The sequence below is a fragment of the Malania oleifera genome, chromosome 7 (genome assembly GCF_029873635.1).
Source record: "Malania oleifera isolate guangnan ecotype guangnan chromosome 7, ASM2987363v1, whole genome shotgun sequence".
NCBI lineage: Eukaryota > Viridiplantae > Streptophyta > Magnoliopsida > Santalales > Ximeniaceae > Malania > Malania oleifera.
This window is the reverse complement of record NC_080423.1, coordinates 29,378,463-29,405,577: the sequence shown is the minus strand read 5'-3', so window position 1 is coordinate 29,405,577 and position 27,115 is coordinate 29,378,463. Positions and strand designations below refer to the sequence as shown.

General features: G+C 34.9%; 1 protein-coding gene across 1 annotated transcript; it reads right to left on the bottom strand.

Annotated features, from left to right (window-relative positions):
* Positions 1 to 2,084: 2,084 nt before the first annotated feature.
* LOC131160802 (importin subunit beta-3-like) lies at positions 2,085 to 6,102 on the bottom strand. The gene is made up of 7 exons (XM_058116684.1): positions 4,609 to 6,102; positions 3,822 to 4,025; positions 3,288 to 3,392; positions 2,743 to 2,814; positions 2,493 to 2,657; positions 2,329 to 2,403; positions 2,085 to 2,243 (listed from the first exon to the last, which is right to left on the bottom strand). Exons 1-7 carry the CDS (start codon positions 6,100 to 6,102, stop codon positions 2,085 to 2,087), a joined length of 2,274 nt encoding a protein of 757 aa, XP_057972667.1.
* Positions 6,103 to 27,115: the final 21,013 nt, after the last annotated feature.

Here is a 27,115-nt window from a genome sequence, read left to right as displayed (position 1 = left end):
ATAATGCACAGCCATTAGTGAAGAAACGGAAAACATTATTTAAAAAAACTACTGTATTTACCAATAGGAAATATTGCTGCAGCAAAAAATAGTATTATATGTTTAATCAGCCATACTGTGCTTTAACAGGGTAATATCTGAATATGTATGCATTAGATAAATAGTACTTACATCTCTTATATTTCAAATAGAAGCAAAAGGAAAATTCTCGCTCCAAATATTCTGAAGACCCCAAACATTTTAAGTTTTCTGGCTCCTAACTAAGAGATCTCTGCCAAGAGACCTGCATAATTTTTTTTTCTTTTTCTCCTTGGACCTAAATTCTTTGTAAAGAAAAATTGAAACACGGAGAACAATGATATTTTTATTCAAATAACTAAGCTGTGAACACTATGTGCTTTAGAGAGGATATAAGGAGGGGTATTTATACACTATTACATGGTATAGATAAAAATAAATAAGATTTCAGAAATCCCATGATTTGAGATAAGATCTGCTTTGTTGCCATATATCCTCTCTTTTGAATTAATAGGCTATGATTTGTTAGTATATTAGATCCTCAGACAATTAATTTTGGATCTTTGATGCTCCTTAGTCTTTATTGTGATAATTTGCCTCGAATCTTCGTCATTTAAATCTGCAGCGGACAAATGTGACCGTCGAAGGTTTAGCTTCGGAATTTCTTTCTGAGTGTGCCTAGCTGTGATGTATTATTAACACCCTTCCGCAAACTTTTCTAGGGTTGGAGGCAAAGTTTGTTGCAAAAATAATAATAAAGAGCGGCCTTTGAGGGTATGGATATGTTTCACTATTGTTGTGTGATCTTTTTTCCGTAGGTAGTTAATCTGTTGATGACTTTTGCATCTATAATTGAGAAATAGTGCTAATGGGTCCGATCCATCCTCAAAGAAGACAGTTAGACTTTCGTCATGCTATGATGTAGCATTGAGATGTAATGTACAATGATGAAAAAAAAGATATGGATAATATAGGGGCTGGGATTTTTTTTAACATAGTTTTCACAATGGCTCTGATACCATAAAGAAAAATTGAAACACGAAGAACAATGATATTTTTATTTAAATAACTGAACCGCGAACACTACGTGCTTTAGAGAGAATACAAACAAGGGTATTTATACACTATTACAAGATATAGGTAATAATAAATAAGATATCATAAATCTCATGATTTGAGATAAGATCTGCTTTGTTGCCATATATCCTTTTTTTTGAATTAATAGGCTCTGATTTGTTAGCATATATGATCCTCAGACAATTAACTTTAGATCTTTGATGCTCCTTAGTCTTTATTGTGATAATTTGCCTCAAATCTTTGTCATTTAAATCTGCAGCGGACAAATGTGACCATCGACGGTTTGATGAAACCGTCAATGATTTGGTGTAACCGTCGATGGATTTGTGTATCCGTCGATGGTTTTGCTTCGGAATTGCTTTCTGAGTGTGCTGAGTTGTGATGCATTGTTAACACTTTGAATCCCCGATACTCAATAAAATCCTCTTTGTTGTTTTTGGAACAACAAGAGGGGGAAAATGAAGAAGACGTGGTGGTGGAGGATCATGAGATCTGCTCAAGAGAAGCCAAACATGTAGTGATTTTTGCACCCCAAGCACATTGAAAATTCGTCCGACAGTCGCTCCACCAACTGGTTTTTTTATTTTTTTTTTATGGCCCAGAACTCCAACCTGCGTGAGCCCTTCACTAGGAAACATTACCGCTGCCTATTGATGCATTCCTGATAATTTACTAGGAAAACCACAAGTGTGGCATAAGATTTGAGGCACCACAATGAGAGATTGTGCAAAAGCTCTAGCATACATGAAAATTTTATTGTCTAGGAACAAGACTGTAAATAATATGTAGGTTATTGGCAAAAGATTCCATTAAATTTTAGTATTCTTACGAGCGAGAGGCAAACATAATAATTCCAATGCAAACAGTTTGAATACTCATTGTAATCTTGAGTTCATGACAATTATGAGCAGCAACAAGATTATGGTCACAAACACAAAATGGGTTTCAAAAAGGATCATCTAAAATTTTTAATTCAAGAATAAACAAGTTCATGTTCTAGAAGACATGAAAAGCAAACTAATAAAGGTCAACCTCTCAGTAAATTTTTCATCGATAAATTCATTAGCATACTGAAGGAAATGTGGCATCAAATCATTCATATGAGGGACAAACTCAGTTCCTAGACACTTGTAGAGTTTAACCCATCCCTGCAACATGCAAGACAAAGTAAGTACAAGAAACCATAATGCACTTGATCATGTGGTACCAATTTTAACAAGATTATCAGCATACTTGCATAAGGTAACTTCTTATTGGGTTATCTCTCTCCTTCAGGGATACTTGCATTGGCAAAAGCTGTGCCAAAACCTTGCATGAAATAAAAACAAGTAAGACTTTGTACAAAATAATAAAAATGATATTGCTTTAATTATTGTGCTGTACAATTCAAATGATACCTGCTCAGCATCAGTCCCAACTGTGTGCTTTCCAACAGCTGCTGCAACAGAACAAATGCACTCCACAGATTTGGCACAGACAGTGCGCTTATCTGTGTCAAATGCAGCCTGCAAGATAGTTCTCAGGCGAGGCATAACATTGTTGTAGTATTTTTGGAAGTAATTCTGAAAAACAACAAATGATGTTAGACCCTAAAATTCAAGAAAACAACCGCATGATAAATAGCTGAAAAGGCAAATCAATGCATACCTGCGATGAAGTTGCAACAAACGAAAGTGCTGCCAAAGCCGCCCCCTGCAACTTTTGAGTTTGATTCTCTTTCTATATTGAGCATATGTATAAAAGTATTAATGCCTGGTCATATCAGAAATGGAAATAATGATATTAAACATAGTATTATTCATGGAAACACATAAATGTGTGTAAGACACATAAAAAAGGGCATCCCAGGCTACAAGGCTCCATGCTTTGCGAGGGTAGGGGGAGGGTTGTCCTACTGTAGGCATCCTTGCCAGTGCTTTTATTCAGAGAGCTTGTTTCCTTGAACTCGAACCCGTGACCAACCAGTCACAAAGGAGCAACTTTACCGCACACATATTCGCTAAATTACGCAAAGCTAAATATTTGTTTGAAATCTATAACCCTAATAAATACAATCTGCAACTGGAGTCAACCGAGCACACACACGCCCGAAATTACATGTGTGCAAGAATGGATTATGTATTGGATATTCATATGACATGTTTGAAAGAGCAAGACATTATTAACTGTTCCAATGATTATATAATTCGTACCTGCAGAATTTCAAGTAGTCCGTTAACAATCTCATCCAAGTAAGGTGCAATTATATCTGAGGTACAACCTTTGCTGAAGAAAAACAATGCTAAAATAGCATTCATCTGAAGTGCAATCAATAATAAATACGATAAGCACTTGGCAAATGAACAAATAATAAACTAAAATAAAAGATAACTAAACACAATGTGATGCTACCACAGAAGCATATGCCATGGGAGGAACAATCACAAATAAAAAGATATCCAAAATATGAATATTCTCAGCATAGATGAAGGAATCATATAGCACATCAGACAGTTTGACATGTAAAGACGAATCAACCACAAGCCCAGAAAATTTGCTGACGACTCCTCAGGGGAAGAGAAACAGCACTGGTCGAATAGTGGTTAATGTGATAATTTTGTATCTTTCATGATTGAAATGCTAACTATAAAACAGTGAATGATCTTTCTCACATCACATTGTGAATTTCTCCTAAGCCTTTCACATTAGCATTTCCTATAATCAACAAGCTTGCAGGTAATATGTACCTGTTCCTTTGGATTTTCAAAATCCTCAATTGCTGGAGCTAGGGCGGGCATAACTTGATGATGATATTGAATTTGTAATTGTGGGCTGAGCTCCACGGATAGTTTCTCAATTACATAACTAGCAGCCTGACGAACACCAGGATTGGAATCTTTGAATAATTTCAAAACTATTCCCAAAATTTGGTCTAGATACATAGGCATAACCTGTCACAAAGGTAATTTTAGCAATAGAGAAAAGTAATAAACACACACACACACACAAACTTCCTTTCAATAGTTTTATCAGCTAATTGAAACTGATCATAGAGGTGATGTGGAGGAACCAAGCAGCCCAAGGCATAAACTTGATACCAAGTTAGAGAGTTCATCCTCAAAACATAAGTGTAAAGGAAAGAGAGTTAAGAGGATCTTATACTGACTTTGAAACTACTCATAAAGGCGATGTGGGACTGGACGCACACCAACAGATATTATGGGAAAATAATGAAGAAATCAATGGGGTACAAACAAAGCATTGAAAGGTTTACATGGTTGGCAGTTTGCCTTCGTCCATAAAGAAAAGGGAAACGAATTATTAATGTAGCGCAGTTTTATCTTTCCAAGACTTTCTGAAATATTAAAGAAAACCCATCTCTGATATTTATAATACAATTGCTGTCACAAGTGTTGCCTTGCCAAGTTGAAAATTTTCATTTAGTATTGAAACCGTAAGCAGAAAACTAATAGGTAATTGTACAGAATTAAACTAAATCCATGCAACCTAAATGGACAAATAGATCATTTATACCATTGGGGATCCATCTACAATCACAGCAAAAGCAATAAGTCCAGCACGACGCTTCTGCCATTCTTCATTGCTCAAGTATTCAAGTAACAGCTCTGTAGCAATTGGCATAACAGTGCTACCACATAGAGCAACTGAAAGCTGATTAAGAAAGCCCATTTCCCTAGTGAGAATCCTTGGTTCTTCAATATCCGAAAGCATCCTTATAATAGCTGAGAACAAAGTTTTCATGACCGTCGGACGCAGTCCCCTCATCATACCTGGCGCATTTTTCGCCATATCCACTAAAATTTGAACTGAAAGGAACCTCGTTCTGTCCTCAAGCTCATCACAATCAGCAAACTGAACCAAACATCTGAACACAAGTTCAAGCCGTAGCTTCATGATCCCAGGCATTGCCACTGCCCATCCATGCAACTCCGAAAGAGCCTTTTGCACACTGGCCTCTTCCTTATTGTCCACCAATTCAAACAACAGAGACAACATTTTCTCCAAGAAGTCTGAAACTTTCTCGAAAACCTTCATCAATGTCAAACTAACCACCGCACAAAAGGCTGTGAGTCGAGTCGACAATTCAGAAGAATCCAGTGCGTGCAGGAACGCAAGTCGGAGATCTTCACGGTGAGGGATTAAAGGCTTCGTTGGAGGAGACCAGTTATGTAACTTAGAAAAAATCAGCAGAGCAGATTCTTGAAGGATTTTCAATTCCGAAGTGACACACATGGAAAGCAAAATGAAAAGGTCACTCCATTTCCCATCACTTGTCAACATCTCTGCCATTTTCCGCATCCGAGCAACGCCTTCTTCATTGAAGTGCAAGAGCAATTGGCAAAGCGCCTTGAGCATTCTACACAGATGTTCTTCGTTCTGATCTCGGGTCGACAGATTAGATGAGGGCTGAAGAAAATTGAGGGCTGCTCTAAAGGCAGCATCTTGAACATCTGAGTCTTCCCCAAATCCCAATTTCCTCAAGATTGCCTCTTGAAGCCCCTCCCAGTGTGGTTTCAGAATTTCGAAATTCCTCCAATGTGCGAAAACCACAAGACAATTTACTTGAATCCTCTGCTTTCCGTCCTCCCAGACGGACTTCAAGAGAAAATTCATTAGCTCTGGCCAGGGAGCGCGATCCATAATGTCGAAAAGAACGTGGGACAGGGGCTTGAGGACTTGGGGATAGCTTTCCTCCCGTAGGCATTCCAGGAGGGTGGTCTTGACGATCGGGGGAAATGCAGGGAGGAGAGTGCGGAGGAGGGTGGCAGCGTGGGTGCGAGTGTAGACAAAAGGGCTGTTGCGGAGGACCTGGCAGAGGCGGACGGAGAGGGGGCCGGCGTGGAATCGTCGTAAGAAGGTGAACATGGTACGTGATCGGGAAGGCTGGCTGTAGCCATCTGGCAAGTCAAGGGGGGCGAGGAGTGCCGCCAGGTACGTGTAGTCAGATTGGAGGACCTTCAGAGCCTGGGATTCCAGCTCCGGTGTAATGGGGAATGCTGAATCCATGAGAGTTGCAGAGAAAAGAGTTTCAGAGAGAGTGAGTATCAAGAAGAGAGGGAGAGGAGGGGAGAGGAGAGGAGATATGAGGGGTTGGATTCTTGGTTTAGGCGGGAATGAGGCGGCAATTATAGGTAGGTCGTTGAGGCCGTTTTCTGTTAATTTGGTTTATGAGAGGAAGGCAATAAATTCAAGGCTCGTCTAGCATGTCCTTCTGCCTTTCTTTAACGGGTGTTATGTTATGAATATAAGGCGTTTTAAAAAAATTAAAAATTAAAATGTAGGAGAACATGGTAAAAGTATAGAAGTCTTTCCTGGATTTTCAAAATACCATAGATTTCCTTTAAAATTTCATATATATCATAGACACCTCATCATGTTTGCCAAAAAGACACTGAATTTTCCTAAAAATGTTCATCTTTTTACAAAATATAAGCCGAGATTTGTATCTTTTTAACAAATTTCAAAAAAACTCTTTAAGATTTTAAAAACATCAGCCAAAATTTTTAAAATTTCAAGGGTGGGTATTATCTTTTAGTCAAACCTCAGAGTAGGTTAGTGTCTTTTCCCTTTATTTCAAATATATAGTTGTACATATATATATATATATATATATACACACACACACACACACACACTTATAGTAGTTAAGTATAATTTTGAAGAAGAAATGGAAGAAAATTGATTCTTTGTTTCTCTCAATTAGAATGTTCATTTAATATCTTTTTTTTTTACGATTGTTTAAAAATATAAAGATACTTTTAAAAAAAATAATAGAATAATAAAAAGATTTGGGGACCAAGGGGCCTATAATGTGTGTATTATAAGAGGACACATTCAAGAATGGATCTCAACTGCCTTTTTTTTTTTTTGTTGGGAGGGCCTTTGATTTGTACAAGCCTTCTAGCGTGTCGGGGCCAAAGATCCAAGAATCAACAACACATGTATAACATAGCTTCAAGCCTAAAATAATCCAATCACTCACCATACTAGTTAGGCCAAGAGAAAACGAGGCATAGATATGTTAACTACCAAAAGCCCCAAGGGAGACTAATACCCTCGCCCCCCACTAAGTGACAAGCCGGTGAACCACTAGGTCGTATAGCTAGGTTCTCAAGAACCTATTCACCATTGGGAGCTTTGGGCAAGTTGGTGGTCTAGATTGAAAAGAATTTATCATTAGGATTGAACTAACACAATCAAGTCTCACTAAACCTACCAGTTGCCCATATCACCCAACTATTTTATATTAGATTTTCTTATACTTGTTAGTTGCTTGATGATCTATTCTTGTCTTCATCTCTAATGTAGAATATACATTTCAATGAGGTTCATAGACTAGTAAAATTGCAACACTTATTCACTTATTATTCTTGCTGTTGTTGTTGGTGTTGGTGGTGGTGGTGGTGTTGTTAGTGTAGTTGTTCTTGTTCTTGTTCTTTTTGTTATTGTTGTTAGGATAGCTTCAAATATCCAAACTTTTGATGCAAGAGTGGTTATATATAAGAAAGAAAGCCTCACAAGCTCAATCATGAGGCTAAATTTTTAGTTATTTCCAATCATGTCCAGTTTTGTGTGATTTTAGTATCTTATTAGAGTGATCAGAATTTCATAATATTTTTGGATTATCTTATTTGGTGATCTTAGGGTCATCTTAGTTTTTCTCAAGATTTTTTGAAACTTTCTATGGAGTTTATGTAATACCAATATTGGTTGTCATTAGATTTTCAACAATAAAACATAATTTTTTTTTTTATCCCTAGTTTGTAAAAAGAAAAAAATTTGAATTAATCCACCAACAATGAATTAACGACTCTAGAATTAATTATATCCTCTAATTTTCACATCCAACTAAAAAGAAGAGGATAAGGAGGGGGGAGAGAGAAAGGGATGGAGATAGAAAAGTACAGGCAACTAGAGATACGAAATAGAAGGATAAAGTGACATAGGTGCCAAAGTGATAGTTGTTTCTCACATTGTGTGAATTGTTGAATTGAGTTGGAGGTTCCTTAAAATTGAAACTAATCACATATTTATACCCTTCCCAAGTCAAAGTTGGAGTTATTTACCCTAAATTGTGCCCGAAACATAACTACAATTACAAGTCATAAATTCAAAATATTTAAAGCCTGGTCATAAATTAAGACCATTTCTAAGCATTAATAGTCCAATTATTATAGTTGACTCTTATACCCAATAATTGTTTGTCATGTTGCCAATAGTTGGGTGAGCTTCACTTGATGACCTTCACTTGATGACTAGGTGACTTTATCTTCTAGGTTTGAAATCAATTGTTTGTCTCACCTAGTGAATGGACAACCTCTAGATGGATGGGTGTTATTCCTTATGATTCTCTATATGGTTTGGTAATGAATGGGTCCCCTCGTATGAGTAAGTACCATACGTCCAAATGGTACTCCTTATAAGTGTCACCTAGGTGACCTACCATTGTAGTTCTTGTGGCGATATCAAAGTAAGTAATTTGCCTTGTTTGCTACTTGTCTAGATGATTATCATAACCAGACAACATTACCATATCCTATGAGGTGCACAGATATGGCCCAAACACTTTATTGGCCTAACATGACTTACTAATCTTGTTTTAATGATAACAAATAAAGGTCACTTAACATGTTTTGTTACAAGTGATGAAACTTCAGTGAAACTTCAGGAATCAAGTCATTAAGTTCAAGTTCAAATGAATACAAAAGCTGATTGCAAGACTTTATGGAAAAGGAATATGAAAGCTTGAAGATCATGAGAGCATGAATATCAAAGAGGACTTGCTAAAAGCTTAGAGAATTTGAAGCTCAAAGTCAAGATAGACAAAAAAAAGAAGACAAAGCATGAAGACTCCAAGCTTAAAATGTTATAATGTCTCAAGAGAGTCTCTATGTAAGTACTTCATTTAAATGATAATTTAATTGGATTTGAAGCTCATTAAGAATCTCAATGACTTAGAGACCATGTTTTGAAAAACCTCGGAAAATAATTTTCAAAAGTCTTAAATTATTTTGGGGAAAGCAAAAGATAAAAAAGAATTTGGAAACAAAATTGAAAAAACAGTTTTTGGTCTTTTCCAAATGACTGACAAGGTTTTCCTAGTTGACTGACAAATATTTAAACTAATTTGGAAACACCCCAAGAGGACCCAGTCGACTGACTCGTGTGTTTCTAGTCGACTGACTCATTTTGTGTTTGAAAATCTCGGTTTTTTAAATGGATCTAGGTGACTGACTCCTATTTCCCAGTCGACTGACTCTTCAAGATTTTAAATTTTAAACATAACGGGTACTTTCCAAATTTGATTTTTTAAACTCTAACCGTTATGAAAACTTAGGAAACACTCCAAGTCACTTGGGGAACACGAAATACTCTTGATTAATCATCTATAAATACCTCCCCAAGGCCAAAGATTCAAACACACCAAGCAATTATAGCAATCAAGCTTTCTTGCTTTCTAAACTCTCAACACTCTCAAAATCTATCTTGTGCAATTACTTTCTGAAAATCTCTACTAGGTTTGCTGGAAATCTCTTACACAATTCTAAGCCTATACTGAATTTTTTCAATCAAGAAAGAAAGCTTACGGTGATATACTTCTAAAGGCTTCAAACTCTTTCAATTATTATTTTGAATTGAAGTATATTTTAGTGCTGAATTATTGTACTAATCTACTCTTGTTGAGAGTGTCTTTGTACACAAAAACTTTTTCTTGTTTTGTAGACAATTCAGGTTCTTGAATTGTTGTTGGACCAAGCGTGGGGCATCATTTGGAGAGGCGCACTCTAACCTATTGAAGGAGATATTATACAGTTGCTCCTGCCCATAAAGGAGTTGTTATAGTGGATTCCTTGGGTGGTTTAGCCTAAAGCGAGGACGTAGGTGGGTATAGTCGAACCTCGTAAAAACTCTTGTCTCACTCTCTTCCCTACTCTCATTTAATTTCCTATTTATATTAGCTGCATGGTTGGATTTTAATTTTTTGATCATATACACTACATGGATTGGAAATTAAATAAATCAAGGTTTAATTTGATTTTGGGATTGCGGAAACCAAAAAGAAATACGTTGGTTGATCAATATAAATTGTGGAAACCTTAAAGGGAGTACGTTGATTGGTTAATACCCAAGATTAATTAACTGAAAGTTCATTTAAAGTTTGAGTCTTTGGAAGATTGTTGGAAGTTTGAATTGTGGTTTATATTGAGAAAACAGGTTCATAAACACAAGGCTTTTTATCAGCAAGCACACAATCTCAAACCTTACTTTGAGTTACTGAATCTTGACAAGCATTGTCGAACTCTTTCTCTAATGTAGGTTGTGTCAAGTTTGTATTGATTGGATTGTATTAAGTTGCTGAAAAGAATAAACAACTTGGCATATACATTCACAAAGGTTTTACAAAGTTAATTTTCCGTTGAACTAGCAATTGAAAACCTACTTTGATTGTGCAATTGCAGAAATTAAAATAAGTTCACGAATCAATCAAAGAAATTTTATAATCCCAATTCACCCCCCTCTTGGTAATACACCTTCCTTTTCAATTGGTATCAGAGCGATATTATATCAAATCTTAACTAGAAGCTATATAAAGATCTAAATGGCACACCTAGGTGTATCCCCTTTTGCTGAGGGACAATCCTTAACTAGACCCTCTATTTTCTACGATGTAAACTACACCTTTTGGAAACAAAGAATGAGAATCGGATTGGAAAGCATGGAAAGTTGTCACACATTGTAATGACCCGAATAATAATAATGGTATTTAAATAGAGAGAAAAGGATATGGAAACAGTAATAGAAGGAGGCAGTCGACTTCATCGACGAACGCTTCATGTTCATCGGCGACATCGCATTTTAAGAGTAATACCCGAGAAATTTAATTAAGGACTCGTCGACGAATACAGGGGATTCGTTGACGAGGATAACATAAGGTCTCCTCGATGAAGACAAGTTTCATCGATGAGAAGATACCGAGAGAGGATTTTCGGAAATCTGAAATTCGTAGACAAGGGTGTAAGTTCGTCGACGAACTTTCTACACGACTCGTCGGCGAATCCGACCCTATAACTAGTAAAAACTCGAATTTAAACGTAGAAAATTAAGAAAAAAACATTCTCTCTCTCTCCCTTTGGTTTCTCTCTCCTCTCTCTTCGATTTTGGCTCCGTCGCTCATCGGATCAACGATCTAAGGCCACCACGACGCTCCTGGGGAAGTTCTCTTCAAATCTGCCGGAGCAGATCGTTGGAGGAAGCGAGTCGAAATTCGTCCCTAAGTTGAGGTAAGGGTTTTTATGTCAAATTTGGTCTTACCGTAGTTATAGGAAATGACGTTCACGTAAAAATACCAAAATTTAGTTTTGTGAGTTGTTGGTTTCAGGGTGTTGCTCAGGAAACCCTGCGGGTGCAGAACAAGTAGGTTTTTAGGGGGGGTTTTCTTTTCAGTACCAGGTAAGGGAATAAACTAAAGCAGTTATTTTCCATACAAATTATTATTATTTATCAGTAAATTTATTTTTAGGAAGGATGTATTATATTTGTATATTATGAAGGAAAGGCACATTTGGGGAAAATACTACTATTATGTTGAAATGTATATATATGTATGAGATGCCAGAAATTATGATTTTAGAATATAATGTATGGTTTTATACAGCAAATGTGTGACATGAATATTACTTTACGTGAGAAGTATTATGATATGACAATGCTATGGATGAAGTATGTTTTTTTAGAGATTATGAAAGAATACAGTACATTATGATTTTAAAGTACATGACAAATGATTTATTTATTCCGAATGATATGTATGAGATATTTGGCGCAAGGCCATGATTGATAGCCCGCGCAAGGTCGTGTTTTACGTATGATTTCGGTGCAGGGCCGTATTTATGAAATATTCGGCACGATGTCGTATTTATGAAATATTCGGCGCGAGGCCGTATTTATGAAATGTTCGGCGTGAGGCTGTAATTATGAAATTATAGAAATGCTATCAATCTATTTATGTTAAAAATTATATTATCATGTACTATATGTTATCAGAACCCAGATGTTAGTTTAGTTCAGTTTCAGGAGCACGGTACCGTAGCTTATAAATCAGATATCTATGATCAGATTGATGCTAACCACCCCACGAGGGGGTGGAAGATGGATAGTCGATGTGGCTTTCAGTGTAGAGTGTAGATGTCCACTTGGTAGTTCGGACCAGGGTGTGGCGGGCCCATCGTACTTACAGATATTTTTGACTCGGCAGTGGTCGGCCAGCCATTGTCGGGTCCCGCCTTCGGGCTGCACAACCTGTCATAGGGGGTAATACATGACATCAGCTAGTTATTCATCCTAGGTATCTTTTCAGTATTATTAGTTATACCAGACTGTTATGATTAGTATGACATATTAGAAATATGAAAGTATATGTTTTTGCAATTATTAAATGATGAATGTTTTCCGGTATAAAGTTTGTACTGTATATCTTTATTATCATTAAGTATTCATATTGTCACATAGCTGTATTTAGTTTATTTTCTCTTACTGAGAAGTGTCTCACCCCTGAACATTAAATGATTTTCAGGAAACCCGAAGATACCAGCAGGTTAGGACCGCCGCTGAGTGAGTTGAGCTTCCTTGCTAGAAGGGTAAGTTCTGATCTAGGATCAGGAGATTTTTATTATAAGATCCTAGGTTTATTTTGATATTTTGGAGATTATATATATAAATACAGTATCTTTGGGAATATAGTAGACTCTGATATTATCTAATTATTGGCTAATGAATGTGGTTTATATTTACTACTGCCTAGGTTCCGCTGTGTATGACAGGTGTCCCCGCTACCCACGGGTTCGAGTTGACTGTTTTATTTATTCTGCTTTTATTATATGAATATCTAAGTAGGTCGTTACACACATGGTGACCACATTCTTACTAAATTAGTAGATGGTAAAGAAGTGCCTAAAGAAGAACGAGATTTGACTGATAATGACTACAAAATGATGCAAGTAAACTCAAGTGCCATGAATGCACTATATTGTGCTTTGGACGTTAATGAATTCAATAGGGTCATGGCATGTAAGTTAGCTAAAGGAATATGGGATAAGTTAGAGGTAACCTGTGAAGGAATGATAGATGTTAGAGATAGTAGAATCAACATGCTCACTAGTGAGTATTAAGCCTTTAAGATGAATTCTGATGAAACTATCACTAGCATGTATACCAGATTTACTCATATAATAAATTCCTTAAATTCTTTAGGGAAAAATTATTCAACATATGAAATGATTCAAAAAATCCTTAGAGGACTTCCTTCGATATGGGAACATAAGGCCACAACAATCACGGAAGGAAGAAAACTGAAAAATACCTCCCTTTATGAGTTGATCGGATCCCTTCTCACTTATGAGATGGTGATAAACAAAAGAAATCCAGAGAACAATAATAAAAATAAGAAATCTATAGCCCTTAAGGCTGTCAAAGAAAGTTCCAGTGATGAAGACGAAGATAATGAATTAGATGATGAAGAACTACCCTTCATTACTAAAAGACTTGAAAATTTTTTTAGAAAGAATAGGAAATTCCCTCATAAGTTTAAAGGATAAAAAACTAACAAAGGAAAAACAAACACAAAGGAAACTAAGAATGAACCACCTACATGTTATAACTGCAAGAAGGTCGGACACATTAAACCTGATTGTCCACAGCTGAAGAAAGACAAGAAGAAGAAAAAGAAGGCAATTAAAGTTACATGGGATGATACAACATCAAACAAATCGGAGAATGAATCAAGTGAACAAGAAGTTGCCAACATGTGCTTTATGGCGCACAATGTTGAGGTAAACTCTTACTATAGTTCATCAGAAGAATCTAGTGGACAGTCTTGTAATGATTCATGTGATAGTATGCCTTCATACAAGAAAATCCAAGTTGAATTATTCACCTTACACAATAGGATCATTAAAGTAACTAAAAGGAACATCGCTTTGAAAGAACAAAATGAAAATCTTAAGAATTAGCTAAAATCCTCTAAATCTTAATAATATTGATGACCTAATGAAGAAAATAAACAACATGTCTCAAGAGTTGGTGAAACTACAAGTAAACGGTGAAAGCAAGAAAGTCTTAGAAATAAGTAATCTTAAAAGTAAAATTGAAGATAAAGACAAAATCATTTATAATTTTACTATAGGAAAAGAGAATTTTGAAAAGATGGTTGGACAACAAAGGATGATTTGTGACAAAGAAGGAATTGGTTACAATAGAATTGAAAACAAAAAGAAGAAGAACTTATTTATGGGATATTTTGTAAAAGAAGCAAAATACTATGCTAGTACATCTTCTACAAATATTCATGAACACACCACTTGCTTCTTGTGTAGGAATAAGGGACACATAAACTTTAATTGTCCACTTAAAAAGAAGTATGTAAAAATAAAAAATAAATGGAAAGTGAACACTAAAAATAGATATGACTTAAAAAGAATTAAGGAGGTTTGGGTTCCAAAAGTAACACTGTAAATCCTTCCTTGTAGGTATGCTTTAGGACCACTCCATCAAAGGAAAACTAATACTTGGACAGTGGATGTTCAAGACATATGATCGGGGATAGAACAAAGTTCACAACCCTAGTTCAAAAATATGGAAGGTATGTGACCTTCGGTAACAATGCTAAAGTAAAATCGTTGGGATTGGTAAAATAGGTAAAGAACTGTCCTTTACAATTGATGATGTTTTGTTAGTGGATGGATTAAAGTATAATCTTTTAAGCATAAGTCAACTTAGTGATAAAAGGTTTGACATAGTCTTTAAGCAAGATAAGTGCATAGTTCAAAACCCAAGAAAACATGAAGTGTTACTTACAACTAATAGAGTCAATAATGTATATTGTATAACCCTTGAAAACTTAATCTCTCAAGATGTAACATGCTTAGCTACCATGAATGAAGCCAGTTGGCTTTGCCATAGAAGACTACGACATGTAAGCGTGAATCTATTATCAAACTTATCTAAAAAAAAGTTAGTCAAAGGCTTACCAAACACAAAATTTATAAAAGATAAAATTTGTGATGCTTGCCAACTTGGAAAGCAAATTAAAACAAGCTTTAAAAAGAAGAAACATATTTCTACTAGTAGACCTTTAGAATTTATTCATTTAGATTTGTTTGGTCCTACTAGGACTCAAAGTATAGGAGGTAAGCAATATGCTTTTGTCATAGTTGATGACTACTCCAGGTTTACCTGAGTACTATTTTTAGCCTCCAAAGATGAATCTTGTAACATGTTAATACATTTGTGCAAGAAAATTCAAAATGAAAAAGGATATAGTGTTTCAAATATAAGGAGTGATCAAGAAAGAGAATTCAACAACAAAGAAGTTAAAAAATTTTGTAATGAATATGAAATTAATCATAATTTTTTAGCCCCTAGAACTTCACAACAAAATGGAGTTGTTAAAGGAAAAAAATAGAACTCGTCAAGAAATGGCAAGAACAATGCTAAATGAACATAAGCTACCAAAATATTTTTGGGCTAAAGTGGTAAATACCGCATGCTATGTGATAAATAGAGTATCAATAAGATCAAATTTAAATAAAACTCCTTATGAACTTTGGAAAGGTAGAAGGCCTAACATTTCTTACTTTCACGTTTTTGGATGCAAATGCTTTGTATTAAATGATAAAGATAATTTAGGTATATTCTTAGGATATGCATTAAAGAGCAACGCTTTTAGAATCTACAACAAAAGAATTCTTACAATTGTGGAATCAATTCATGTAACATTTGATGAAAAAAATCCAATTAATAAAACAATAAATGTTGAAGAAGTTCAAAATACTCAAAAACCAGAAGACTTAGAAATTGTAGAAACAAACGAAGAAGAAAATGAATTAAATTCAAATGATGATGCTATAGAAAATTATGAATTACCCAAAGAATGGAAATATGTAAGAAATCATCTGAAAGATCAAATCATAGGAGAACCATCATGAGGTGTAACTACAAGATCTTCTTTGAAAAATCTATGTAATCATTATGCTTTCTTATCTCAAGATGAACCTAAGAATGTTGAAGAAGCTCTAAGTTATGACTCATGGATAATAACCATGCAAGAAGATTTAAATCAATTTGAAAGAAATAAGTATGTAAATTAGTTCCCAAACCAGATAACCATTCAATCATTGGAACTAAGTGGGTATTTAGAAATAAAAAAGATGAAAATGGAATTGTGGTAAGAAATAAAGCTAGATTTGTAGCTCAAGGATACAACCAAGAAGAAGGAATAGATTATGATGAGACATTTGCTCTCGTAGCTAGAATGGAAGCAATAAGAATGCTTTTAGCTTATGCGTCTCATAATGAATTCAAATTGTATCAAATGGATGTAAAGAGTTCCTTTTTAAATGGTTTTATAAATGAAGAGGTATATGTAGCACAACCACAAGGCTTTGAGGACATTCAAAAGCCTGATTATGTGTATAAGTTAACTAAGGCTTTATATGATTTGAAACAAGCCCCTAGGGCTTGGTATGAAAGATTAAGTGGATTCTTACTAGAAAATGGGTTCTTTAAAGGAAAGGTTGATAGTACCTTATTTATCAAAACTAAGAAGGATGACATGCTTATAATCCAAGCAACTAATGATGATCTATGTAAGGAATTTGCTAAATGTATGCAAGAAGAATTTGAAATGAGCATGATGGGAGGATTAAACTACTTCCTAGGTTTACAAATTAAACAAGCCAAGAATGGAACTTTTATAAATCAATCTAAATATATAAAAGACATGCTTAAGAAATTTGACATGGAAAGTAGTAAGCCCATAGGAACTCCCATGAGTACTTCCATAAGTCTTGGCAAGGATGAAAAAGGAAAACTAGTAGATAAGAAATACTATAGAGGTATGATAGGAAGTCTATTATATTTGATAGCTAGTAGACAAAACATAATGTTTGGCGTATGCATGTGTGCGTGATTTCAATATGCTCCTAAAGAATCTCACCAAATAGCTGTGAAAATAATCTTAAGATATTTGATAGGAACAATTGATTTAGGACTTTGGTACCCTAACGACACCGGGTTCAAAATGATTAGTTATTCAGATGCCGATTACGCAGGATGTAAAATTGATAGAAAAAGTACAAGTGGTACATGTTATTTTCTAGGGCGATCTCTAGTATCTCGGTTTTCAAAGAAACAAAACTCTGTAACTTTATCTATTGCTGAAGCTGAGTATGTAGCAGCGAGGAGTTGTTGTGCACAAATATTGTATATGAAACAATAATTAAAAGACTTTACCTTCGAATATTTAGCTATTCCAATAAAAAGTGATAACACAAGTGCAATAAACATTTATAAAAATTCAATGTCACACTCAAGAACTAAACATATTGACATAAGACATCATTTCCTAAGAGATCACGTGCAAAAAGAAGATATAATGCTTGAAATTTAAAATACAAATGAGCAATTGGTGAACATTTTCACAAAACCTTTTCCAGAAGAAAAATTTATATCAATTAGAAGAGAACTAGGATTATTACACAATAGGGAAGTAGTTTAGAAAGAATACAAGAAGAAAAAAGGAGAAAAGTCAAAAATTCTAAGGAGTTAGTCGACTGAGTCAGAATTCCCAATCAACTAACAAGCCCCTGTGCTGCTAAATTTCATTCTGTCTGTGAGTCAGGTGACTGACTTCAAGTGATCCAGTCGACTAGATCATCGGGGTTTATAAAATTTTATCACAAAATCCCTAAGTTCATTCTTTCCAATCAATTGGACTCTGCTCCTCCACTCACTTGAAACCTTTCTCTTCTATTCCCGTTGATTTTAAACCCAAAATCCTTCCTCCAAATGATTGAAAATCATCTTCCCACTTCTTCTCCTGTGGATTTCTAGGGTTCCTGCCGATATTCATTCACAAATATGCTGAGAACCAAACGGGCTGCCAATCGAGGTTCTACCTCTGGCCAAGAAGAAGTTAACCTTGATCAATAGTTGGTTACTCCTCAAGCCAAACAAAGGTATCGTATCCATCTTTGAGCAACTGATCCTAAACTTGGTAAGATAATCGACACCACCTTTTTCACAACCATTTTTCCAAATATTTTACTGATGCTTAGGGCTATAGGTTGGAAAAATCTTGTAGTCTATCAAGCAAAAGGTTTATACCTTAATCATATTAAGATTCTCTATGCCAACATGACTCAAAATCAATTGGTTCTTTCCACTGAAGTTAGAGGCCATAAATTTCTCTTAACTCCTCAAACCTTGGCCCCCATTCTTTATATCGACCGAGGTGATTTTGAGTGTCCTACACTTTCTCGTACTTGGATTATGGACCAAGGCTTCACACCCAAGGAATTCTTACCTTTGATCTTGGTAGAGGCACCCAACTAATTCAGAAGTCCTCCAAAGTACACTCAGTTGAACCTTCAAGCTCAGATTCTTTAGAAAATCATAACCTATAATATCACACCTCAGATCAGATCACATGATTACATGTTATATGTGGATTGCTTCATTATGTGGTGCCTTTTGAAAAGGAAGAAGTCTGACTTGTCCAATTTGATTTTAAAATGGATGTGGACAAGGTTAGAAGCTCGTCGTGTCACTCTTCCTTATGGAGGCATCCTCAATATGTTGTTTTCTCACCTTAGTATCATCAGTCTGAATGAGTTGTTCATCAAAATAACTTGGTATGATTTGTTCAGTTCAACAACTTTAAAACAGATGGGATATTAGAAGCATGACCAGGGTTGGTTTCTGAGAGGACGAAGACCACCTAGGCCAGCTCTCGAGCAAGCTCCACTTCCTGAACAGCGGCCTGAACCACAGCCTGATGCTCCTTCGTGGTTCATGTCATTCCATCATCAATTCACCACTTTTAGTAGTGATGTATGTTCAAGACTTCAATCTCTTCAAGAAAGTCATTCCTCCCTTCAATCTCATATTTCCTCCATCAATCAAAGACTTAGCCAATTAGAACATTATTAGGCTAGTTCCCCATGTTATCCAAGTAATGATGCATCAAATGAGGAATCCGAGGAAGAGAAAGATGAAGGAAATGATGATAGTGCTGGTGATGATGATGCTGCTATTTAATGATCTTGTTATGCTATGAATTTCAGCACTTTATCAGTGTTTTTTTTATCTCTTTATATATGTATTTAGTTTGTTTATTTTCGGATTGTATTTCGGTTTGCTTTATGGTATGTATCTCAAGTTGCCTATGACTCTATGTACACCTATGACTTTCTATGAATATCATTTTGTGTGTATGTCTTTGTGTCTACCTTGGACCTTTAATTGCTATTTTTCTCTTTTTTGATTGATGTCAAAAGGGGGAGAAGGATTGAGCAAAATTGAGATATTTAGCAAAACTTGAAAGCAAAATTGGCTATATGATATATGATTACATATTGAAATAATTATGATATGAAATAATTATGATATATGATGACATATTGAAATAATTATGATATTAAATAAATAAAACTAAAGTTAATACTATTGAATATATTGTACTTTCAAAACAATGTTAAAAATATGCTTATTGTAAAGGGGAGCCTTATCAAGGTTCACTCACTTTTGCTCCTTATTTGTCATCATCTAAAAAGGGGAGATTGTTGGCCTAACATGACGTACTAATCTTGTTTGGATATTAACAAATAAAATGTCACTTAACATGTTCTGTTGCAAGTGATGAAACTTCAGGAATCAAGTCATTAAACTCAAGTTCAAATGAATACAAAAGCTAATTGCAAGACTCCATGGAAAAGGAATATGAAAGTTTGAAAATCATGAGAGCATGAATATCAAACAAGACTTGCTAAAAGCTTAGAGAATTTGAAGCTCAAAGTCAAGATGGAGAAAACAAAAGACAAAGCATGAAGACTCCAAGATTAAAATGTTTTAATGTCTTAGGAGAGTCTCTATGTAAGTACTTCATTCAAATGATAATTTGATTGGATTTGAAGCTCATTAGGAACATCAGTGACTTAGAGACCATGTTTTGAAAAACTCTGAAAAATACTTTTCAAAAGTCTTAAATTATTTTGGGGAAAGCAAAAGAGCAAAAAGAATTTGGAAACAAAATTGAAAAATTAGTTTTTGGTCTTTTCCAAGCGTCTGACAAGGTTTTCCCAATCGACTGACAAATATTTGAACTAATTTTGAAACAACCCGAGAGGACCCAGACGACACTCGTGTGTTCCCAGTTAACTGACTCATTCTATGTTTGAAAATTTCAGTGTTTTAAATGGATCCAGGTGATTAACTCCTATTTCCCAATCAACTGATTCTTCAAGATTTTAAATTTTAAACATAACAGGTACTTTCCAAATTTGATTTTTTAAATTCTAACCGTTATGAAAACTTGGGAAACACTCCAAGTCACTTGGAGAACATGAAATACTCTTGATTAATCATCTATAACTACCTTCCCAAGGATAAAGATTCAAACACAGCAAGCAATTACAACAATCAAGCTTTCTTGCTCTCAAAACTCTCAATACTCTCAAAAGCTCTCTTGCCCAATTACTTTCTGAAATTCTCTACTGATGTTTTCTGGGAATCTCTTACATAATTCTGAGCCTATACCGAATTCTTTTAATCAAAAAAGAAAGCTCACGGTGATATACTTCTAAAGGCTTCAAACTCTTTCAATTATTATTTTGAATTGAAGTATATTTTAGTGCTGAATTATTGTACTAATCTGCTCTTGTTGAGAGTGTCTTTGTACACCAAAACTTGTTCTTGTTTTGTAGACGGTTCAGGTTTATGAATCGTTGTTGGACCAAGCATGGGGTATTGTTTGGAGAGGCACACTCTAGCCTATTAAATGAGAGATTGTAAGGTTGCTCCTGTCCGTAAAGGAGTGGTTATAGTGGAATCCTTGGGTGGTTTAGCCTAAGGCGAGGACGTAGGCAGGTATAGCTGAACTTCGTAAAAACTCTCGTCTCACTCTTTTCCCTACTCTCATTTAATTTCCTATTTATATTAACTGCATGGTTGGACTTTAATTTTTTGATCATATACATTATGTGGATTGGAAATTAAATAAACCAAGGTTTAATTTGATTTTGGGATTGCAGAAACCGAAAGGGAGTACGTTGATTGATCAATATAAATTGCGAAAACCTTAAAGGGAGTACATTGATTGATAAACACCCAAGATTAATTAACTGAAAGTTCATTTAAAGTCAGAGTTTTTGGAAGATTGTTGGAAGTTTGAATTGTGGTTTATATTGAGAAAATAGGTTCATAAGCACAGGGCTTTTTATGAGCAAGCATACATTCTCAAGCTCTACTTTGAGTTATTGAATCTTGACAAGCATTGCTGAACTCTTTCTCTAGTGTGGATTGTGTTAAGTTTGTGTTGATTCGATTGTATTGAGTTTCTAAAAAAAATAAAATAAACAACTTGGCATATACATTCATAAAGGTTTTACAAAGTTAATTTTCCACTGAACTTGTAATTGAAAACCTACTTTTCTTGTGCAATTGCAGAAATTAAAATAAGTTAACAAATCAATCAAAGAAATTTTGCAATCCCAATTCACCCCCTCCTTTTGTTAATACACCTTCCTTTTCACACTTTATTATAAAAGAATTGTGCATTTCATCAAGTATGTAGGAAATTTCATCACTGGTAGAATATACCATACCTATTTTGAATGTGCTCCATACAATAGTTTTGCTATTATGTCTCCTAATATGTCCATATGGTGGTGTTCTCTTTTGTTTTGTGTCGATCCTTTTAGCCTTCTTGTCCAATTATCGATGTAGGAGGATACATTCTAATTGTAATTTTTTTCACTTCCATTCATAACATATGTGAGAGTAACGGTGAATTCCCAAGAGGGGGGTGAATTGGATAATTAAAAATTTTATTAGCGGAAATTTATATTACCTTAAACCCTTTTTAATTTAAACTTACACAATCACATAATTTCAATATCTAAGAAGCGACCATATTATACCAACCGGGAATCCTAGATATGAATATGAATATGAATTCTGAAATTATAATCCAAACTCAATACTTCAATTGACTTAGTTGAGCAATTATCAAAATCAGATTTTCAGCAATACTTCAATAATATTTTCAAGATGCAAATTCAATATTACAACTATGATTATCGCAGCATATGTGCTTCAATTAAATGATCAATCACAACAATTCAGTAATTTATGCTTGTCTGAATTTTCAATCCAACAACAAAAACATACAACCAATCTCCAAGATACAACTTAGTTCAATCACAACCAAAATCAAATATTTAGCAAGTTCCCAATAATCAGCAAGTTCTCAATGATTACATAATCATACACACAGGTTAAAATCTTGCAAGAATGTAAAGAGTTAAGGGAAGAAGAGCTGAACACCATATTTTTTACAAGGTTCGGCCAGCAGCCTACATCCTTGCCTAGAGCAACCCGCTTAGAGGATTTTCCTTTCCACTTCGTTACCAGGGGAAGTAAGCCTCTCTCTATTCAAGGTGGAGCCACCTCTCTAACGAGAACAATCCTCTCACTAGGCAATGATTCAAAATCCCTGAATCATCAATAACAAAAACAAGAAACAATTTTGTTCGTACAATAGAATACTCTCAGTTAGAGCTGATTTGTACAAGTTAGTTTCACAATATACTTCAATGAAATCAATAAAGAAGTTGAAGCTCAAGATTATATCACCAGTATTTTGATTATAGAGTAAGGATTTTGAGAGATTGAATCAGAATTTCGTGAGAAAATTCTACAAGAACATAGCAGCACTTTGAGGAAAACCTTCAGCAATATAACTTAAAAATATTATTCGTATGTGTGTTGTGAGTTAACCTAATTTTCGAAAATATAATATGTATATATAGTGCAAAAAGGTTTCTTACCGTTTTTCCCAAGTTTTCTCTGAGTTTTGGAAACAATATCAGCACTGTTAAAAGTTTAAAACATAGATATCAGTCGACTAATCCCAAGGGTAAATCACTTGAACTCTCTTAAAAATACCACATACAAAACGTCAGTGCTGGGTTAGTTGACTGGTCATGATAGGTCAGTCATCTGCTCCTGTTCTATTCATTCATTAACAAAGTTAGTAGCACATCAGTCGCCTGATGATATATCATTAGTCGCTTAACCACCTGGCTATTCTTTGGTTTTCAAAGTTTGGTTCCAAAACTTTACTTGTAGTTTGAAAAACTTACTTGAGACTTTATGAAAATATTTTCCATGTTTGAAAATAGGTCTCTAAGTTCATAATATTTCCTAAGAGCTTCAATCATCAACATTGAAATTTGAAGTACTTACATGAGACTTTAACAAGATAAAAACTATCTAAGAGCCTAAGTCTTCATGTCTTATAACTTCCACACTTTGTCCAAGCTTTAATTAATTCTTCAATATGCTTTCTATCCATCATGGCTCATAGCTTTAAGTGTAAACATCATTCAAACTCTTCAATCAAACTCACTTGATTTCATAAAAACACTTTATCCTTGAAACTTAACTCAAACAAATATGTTAAGTAACCTTGATTTGTTATCATCAAAACGAGATTAAGCCTTGTTAGGCCAACAATCTCCCCATTTTTTATGATTACAAATAAGGAGAATCAAGTATGAGAAAGCCTTAATAAGAATCCCCCTTACAATAAGCATATCCTTAACAAATCATAACATGAATTGAATAATTTTCAAAACTCATATTAGAATATATCAAGCTTTTCAACAAAGTCAACATATATCATGTTGTAAAGTATAACTCCCCCTAAATGAACTATTTCTCTAAATACATTCCATATTCAATAAAGTCAAAAATTCATTCATAAGGTATACTTCTCAAAATTCAGAATATTCATATCATGTATAAGTCCATGTCAAGCTTATATTGCAGTGCAAAGCTAATATCATGTTATCATGTTCAACATGCTCAATTCTCAATTTTAATTTTTCCTTCTCAATTTTTCCTTCTCCCCCTTTTGACATCAACAAAAAGGATAAATCAAGAAAAATATCATGCCAATCTACTGAGGACCATAAAACCAACATTCAATTCACAAGGCTATGGTCCATAATTCAACATGCAATTCTCAAGGCAATCATCTTTCACGATGTTCAATCTAGATATCCATCATTCAACATGCAAAAAATATTCAATATAATCAAAAATAGCAAGCAAAATAACATATCCAAAATAAACATTAAAGAATGAAGTAGCAAAAACATAAGAAAGCAGTGTCAAGAGCTGTAGCAACTCAAATATTACAACCCAAATTTGTTCAATGAGATAAATGAAAGCTAAGCATCATCGCCACCATTTGATTCTGTACCCTCATCATCATCATCATCATCATCTTCATCACGTCTTGAGCTCATCTCCATGGAAGCTTTCCCTCATGAAGAAGATGAGCCTTCCATGTAGCGCTTAAGATGTCCAAACGATTAATCAAGACTAGTAAAGCTTGGCTGGAATGAGCTGAACTCAGTACGCATTTCACCACGGAAATCACTTAGCTACGTATTCATATTCGGTTGATAAGTTATAAACCAAGAGGGGGTATCATCTGCGGGTGGTGCAGCTTGCTGGGGCTCTTGTGCTTGTTGTTGTGATGGAGCCTGTCTACGTGCCCTGCCACCCTTGGGCAACCACCCATGTTCTTGATACTTGGCATAACCTATTTGTTTAACCATAGTAGATGAAAAAATATCATAATGGGTTCGTTTTATAAATAGGGTGTGGATGGTGTGGTAACATCGAGATGTTTAAAGATAAGGTTAAAACTCCTCCATATGTTACCTTTCTAGCCTCTTTTCTTGAAAGAACCCATTTTAACATCAGGCTAGGCAAATCAAGTTTCTTACCCTTTAATAGACACCACATTATAAAGTAATCTAAGTAGGAGATATGGTCATGAGACCCTACCCTGGGCAATATGTTATAAGTGATGAGTTTCTACAAAATTTGGGCTTACATGTTTAACTGATGATACAAGGGAGGATGTACACAAGTGCTTTGGTCATAATTAACGATAAAAACTCATCCGGAGTGAAATCTTGGGCCATTATTATCTAGGATTATCCAATGGGTGGACACTCAAATTCTCCGTGTTGGATTCTAAGCCTAATGGCTAAGGTTTGAGGAGTAATTGCAAAAAATTTGTTCATAACCTAGGTGGAGCGCGAAGTGTCTCCTTTCACGATATTAGCATAAAATAGCCTGACTATATTGGGATACATGCCTTGTGCTTGATAAGTAATAAATCTAACAATAGAAATATATTAGGAAAATCATCTCTAATGAAATCAATGTCTAAGACCTTACCGAAAATAGGTTCAGTAGAATGAATATGTTCACGATATATTTATTTGGTGTGAGGCATCATCAACCATCGCTTAATATCTTGAGTATTATTTTTTCCAGAGGTGGAGCCTCAGTTTGCCGTGTGCTTTGTTCTTGGCATGATTTTAGGGAAAATAAACGATAGAATCCTCTAAAAATAGATAATAATGAAAGATAAAGAGGCATTTCGAAGATTAATCCAAAGAATCTTTGTGGGGGAACTCTTAGAAACGAAGGAGAGTGCTTTGGGATACTGGAGAGAGTGGGGTTAGTTGACTAAGGTTCATGAAAGGTAGGGTTTTACGAACAGTAAATATATATACTACAGCGGGTTGGTCGATTGCACTCGAAGAGTCAATCGCCTGACCTATGTATTTCTTCGAAATTTCACAAGTTAGTAGCGAGTCAGTATACTGCACTCAAAGAGTCAGTCACCTGATAAGCCTGAACCTGAAATATTTGTAAGTCAACGTATGTTCAATCGATTGAGGGTAAGTTGTCAATCGCCTATCCTTTAGTTCTTTTGACTTACTTTCTTATTTAACCCAACCACTCATTCTTATTAACTTCTCCTTCTCAAATCACCTCTCTACTATGCAATAAGTCTAATTCTTGTCATATAAAGATGAACCTATCCTCTGAAAGAGGTTTTGTGAAAATATCTGCCCATTGTTCATCCGTATTCATAAATTCAAGAATGATATCTTCCTTTTGCACATGATCTCTAAGAAAGTGATGTCTAATGTCAATGTGCTTGGTTCTAGAGTGAGAAATATGATTTTTAGAAATATTTATGGTGCTTTTGTTATCATATTTAATCAGTACATCCAAATATTCCAAACATAAATTGTGAGGAATAGTATAATCCTAAGAGGGGATGAATTGAATTTTCAAAAATTGTTTTGCTAATCATTTTACCAATGCATGGACAATATCCCAATCAAAATTTAAAGCATGTATGTAAACCAATCATGACAATAAATAAACAAATTTGCATGTGCAGAAATATAAATAGTGTAAGGAGAGAGAAATCAAACACAACAACTTTTAACGAGGTTTGGCTATCCCCAATATGTCCTCACCTCAAGCAACCCACTTGAGGATTTCCTTTAACCACTCCTTAAACAAGGCAGAGCCACCTTATACACACTCCTTCAATAGGGCGGGGCCCCCCTCTACAGACTCCTTCATTAGGGAGGAGCCCCCCTCTCCAAGCGATACCCCACGCTTAGCGCGGTACACACTATGTTCCCTCCTTACAGGCAGAAAAGCCTCTTCAAGTGATATTCCCTCACCTAACACCGTTCACAATCCGAACCGCAAATACAAATGATTTGAAAAAAATAATAATTTACGTACAATGAAATACTTCTCAAAAGCTAATTTGTACTTGAAAAACTAGATGCACTCTCAAATGATATTAAATATGATGCTCGGTAAAGTATATATATTCCTCTCAAAAAATATTTTTCAAGAAAATGAGAGTATGCAATCTTTGAGAAAATGTGTATAATAAAATGCTTCAATGATTTAAACCCAAAACAAGATTTCTCCAAAAATATTTTTCAAGATAAGAGTAGGAGAAGTTAGGGTTTTCCCTCAAAAATGTTTTTGCAAATTAATGGGAATTTGGAAAATAATTTTTTACAAGATTAACCTTTGATAAATCAAGAATAAGAAACTTTTC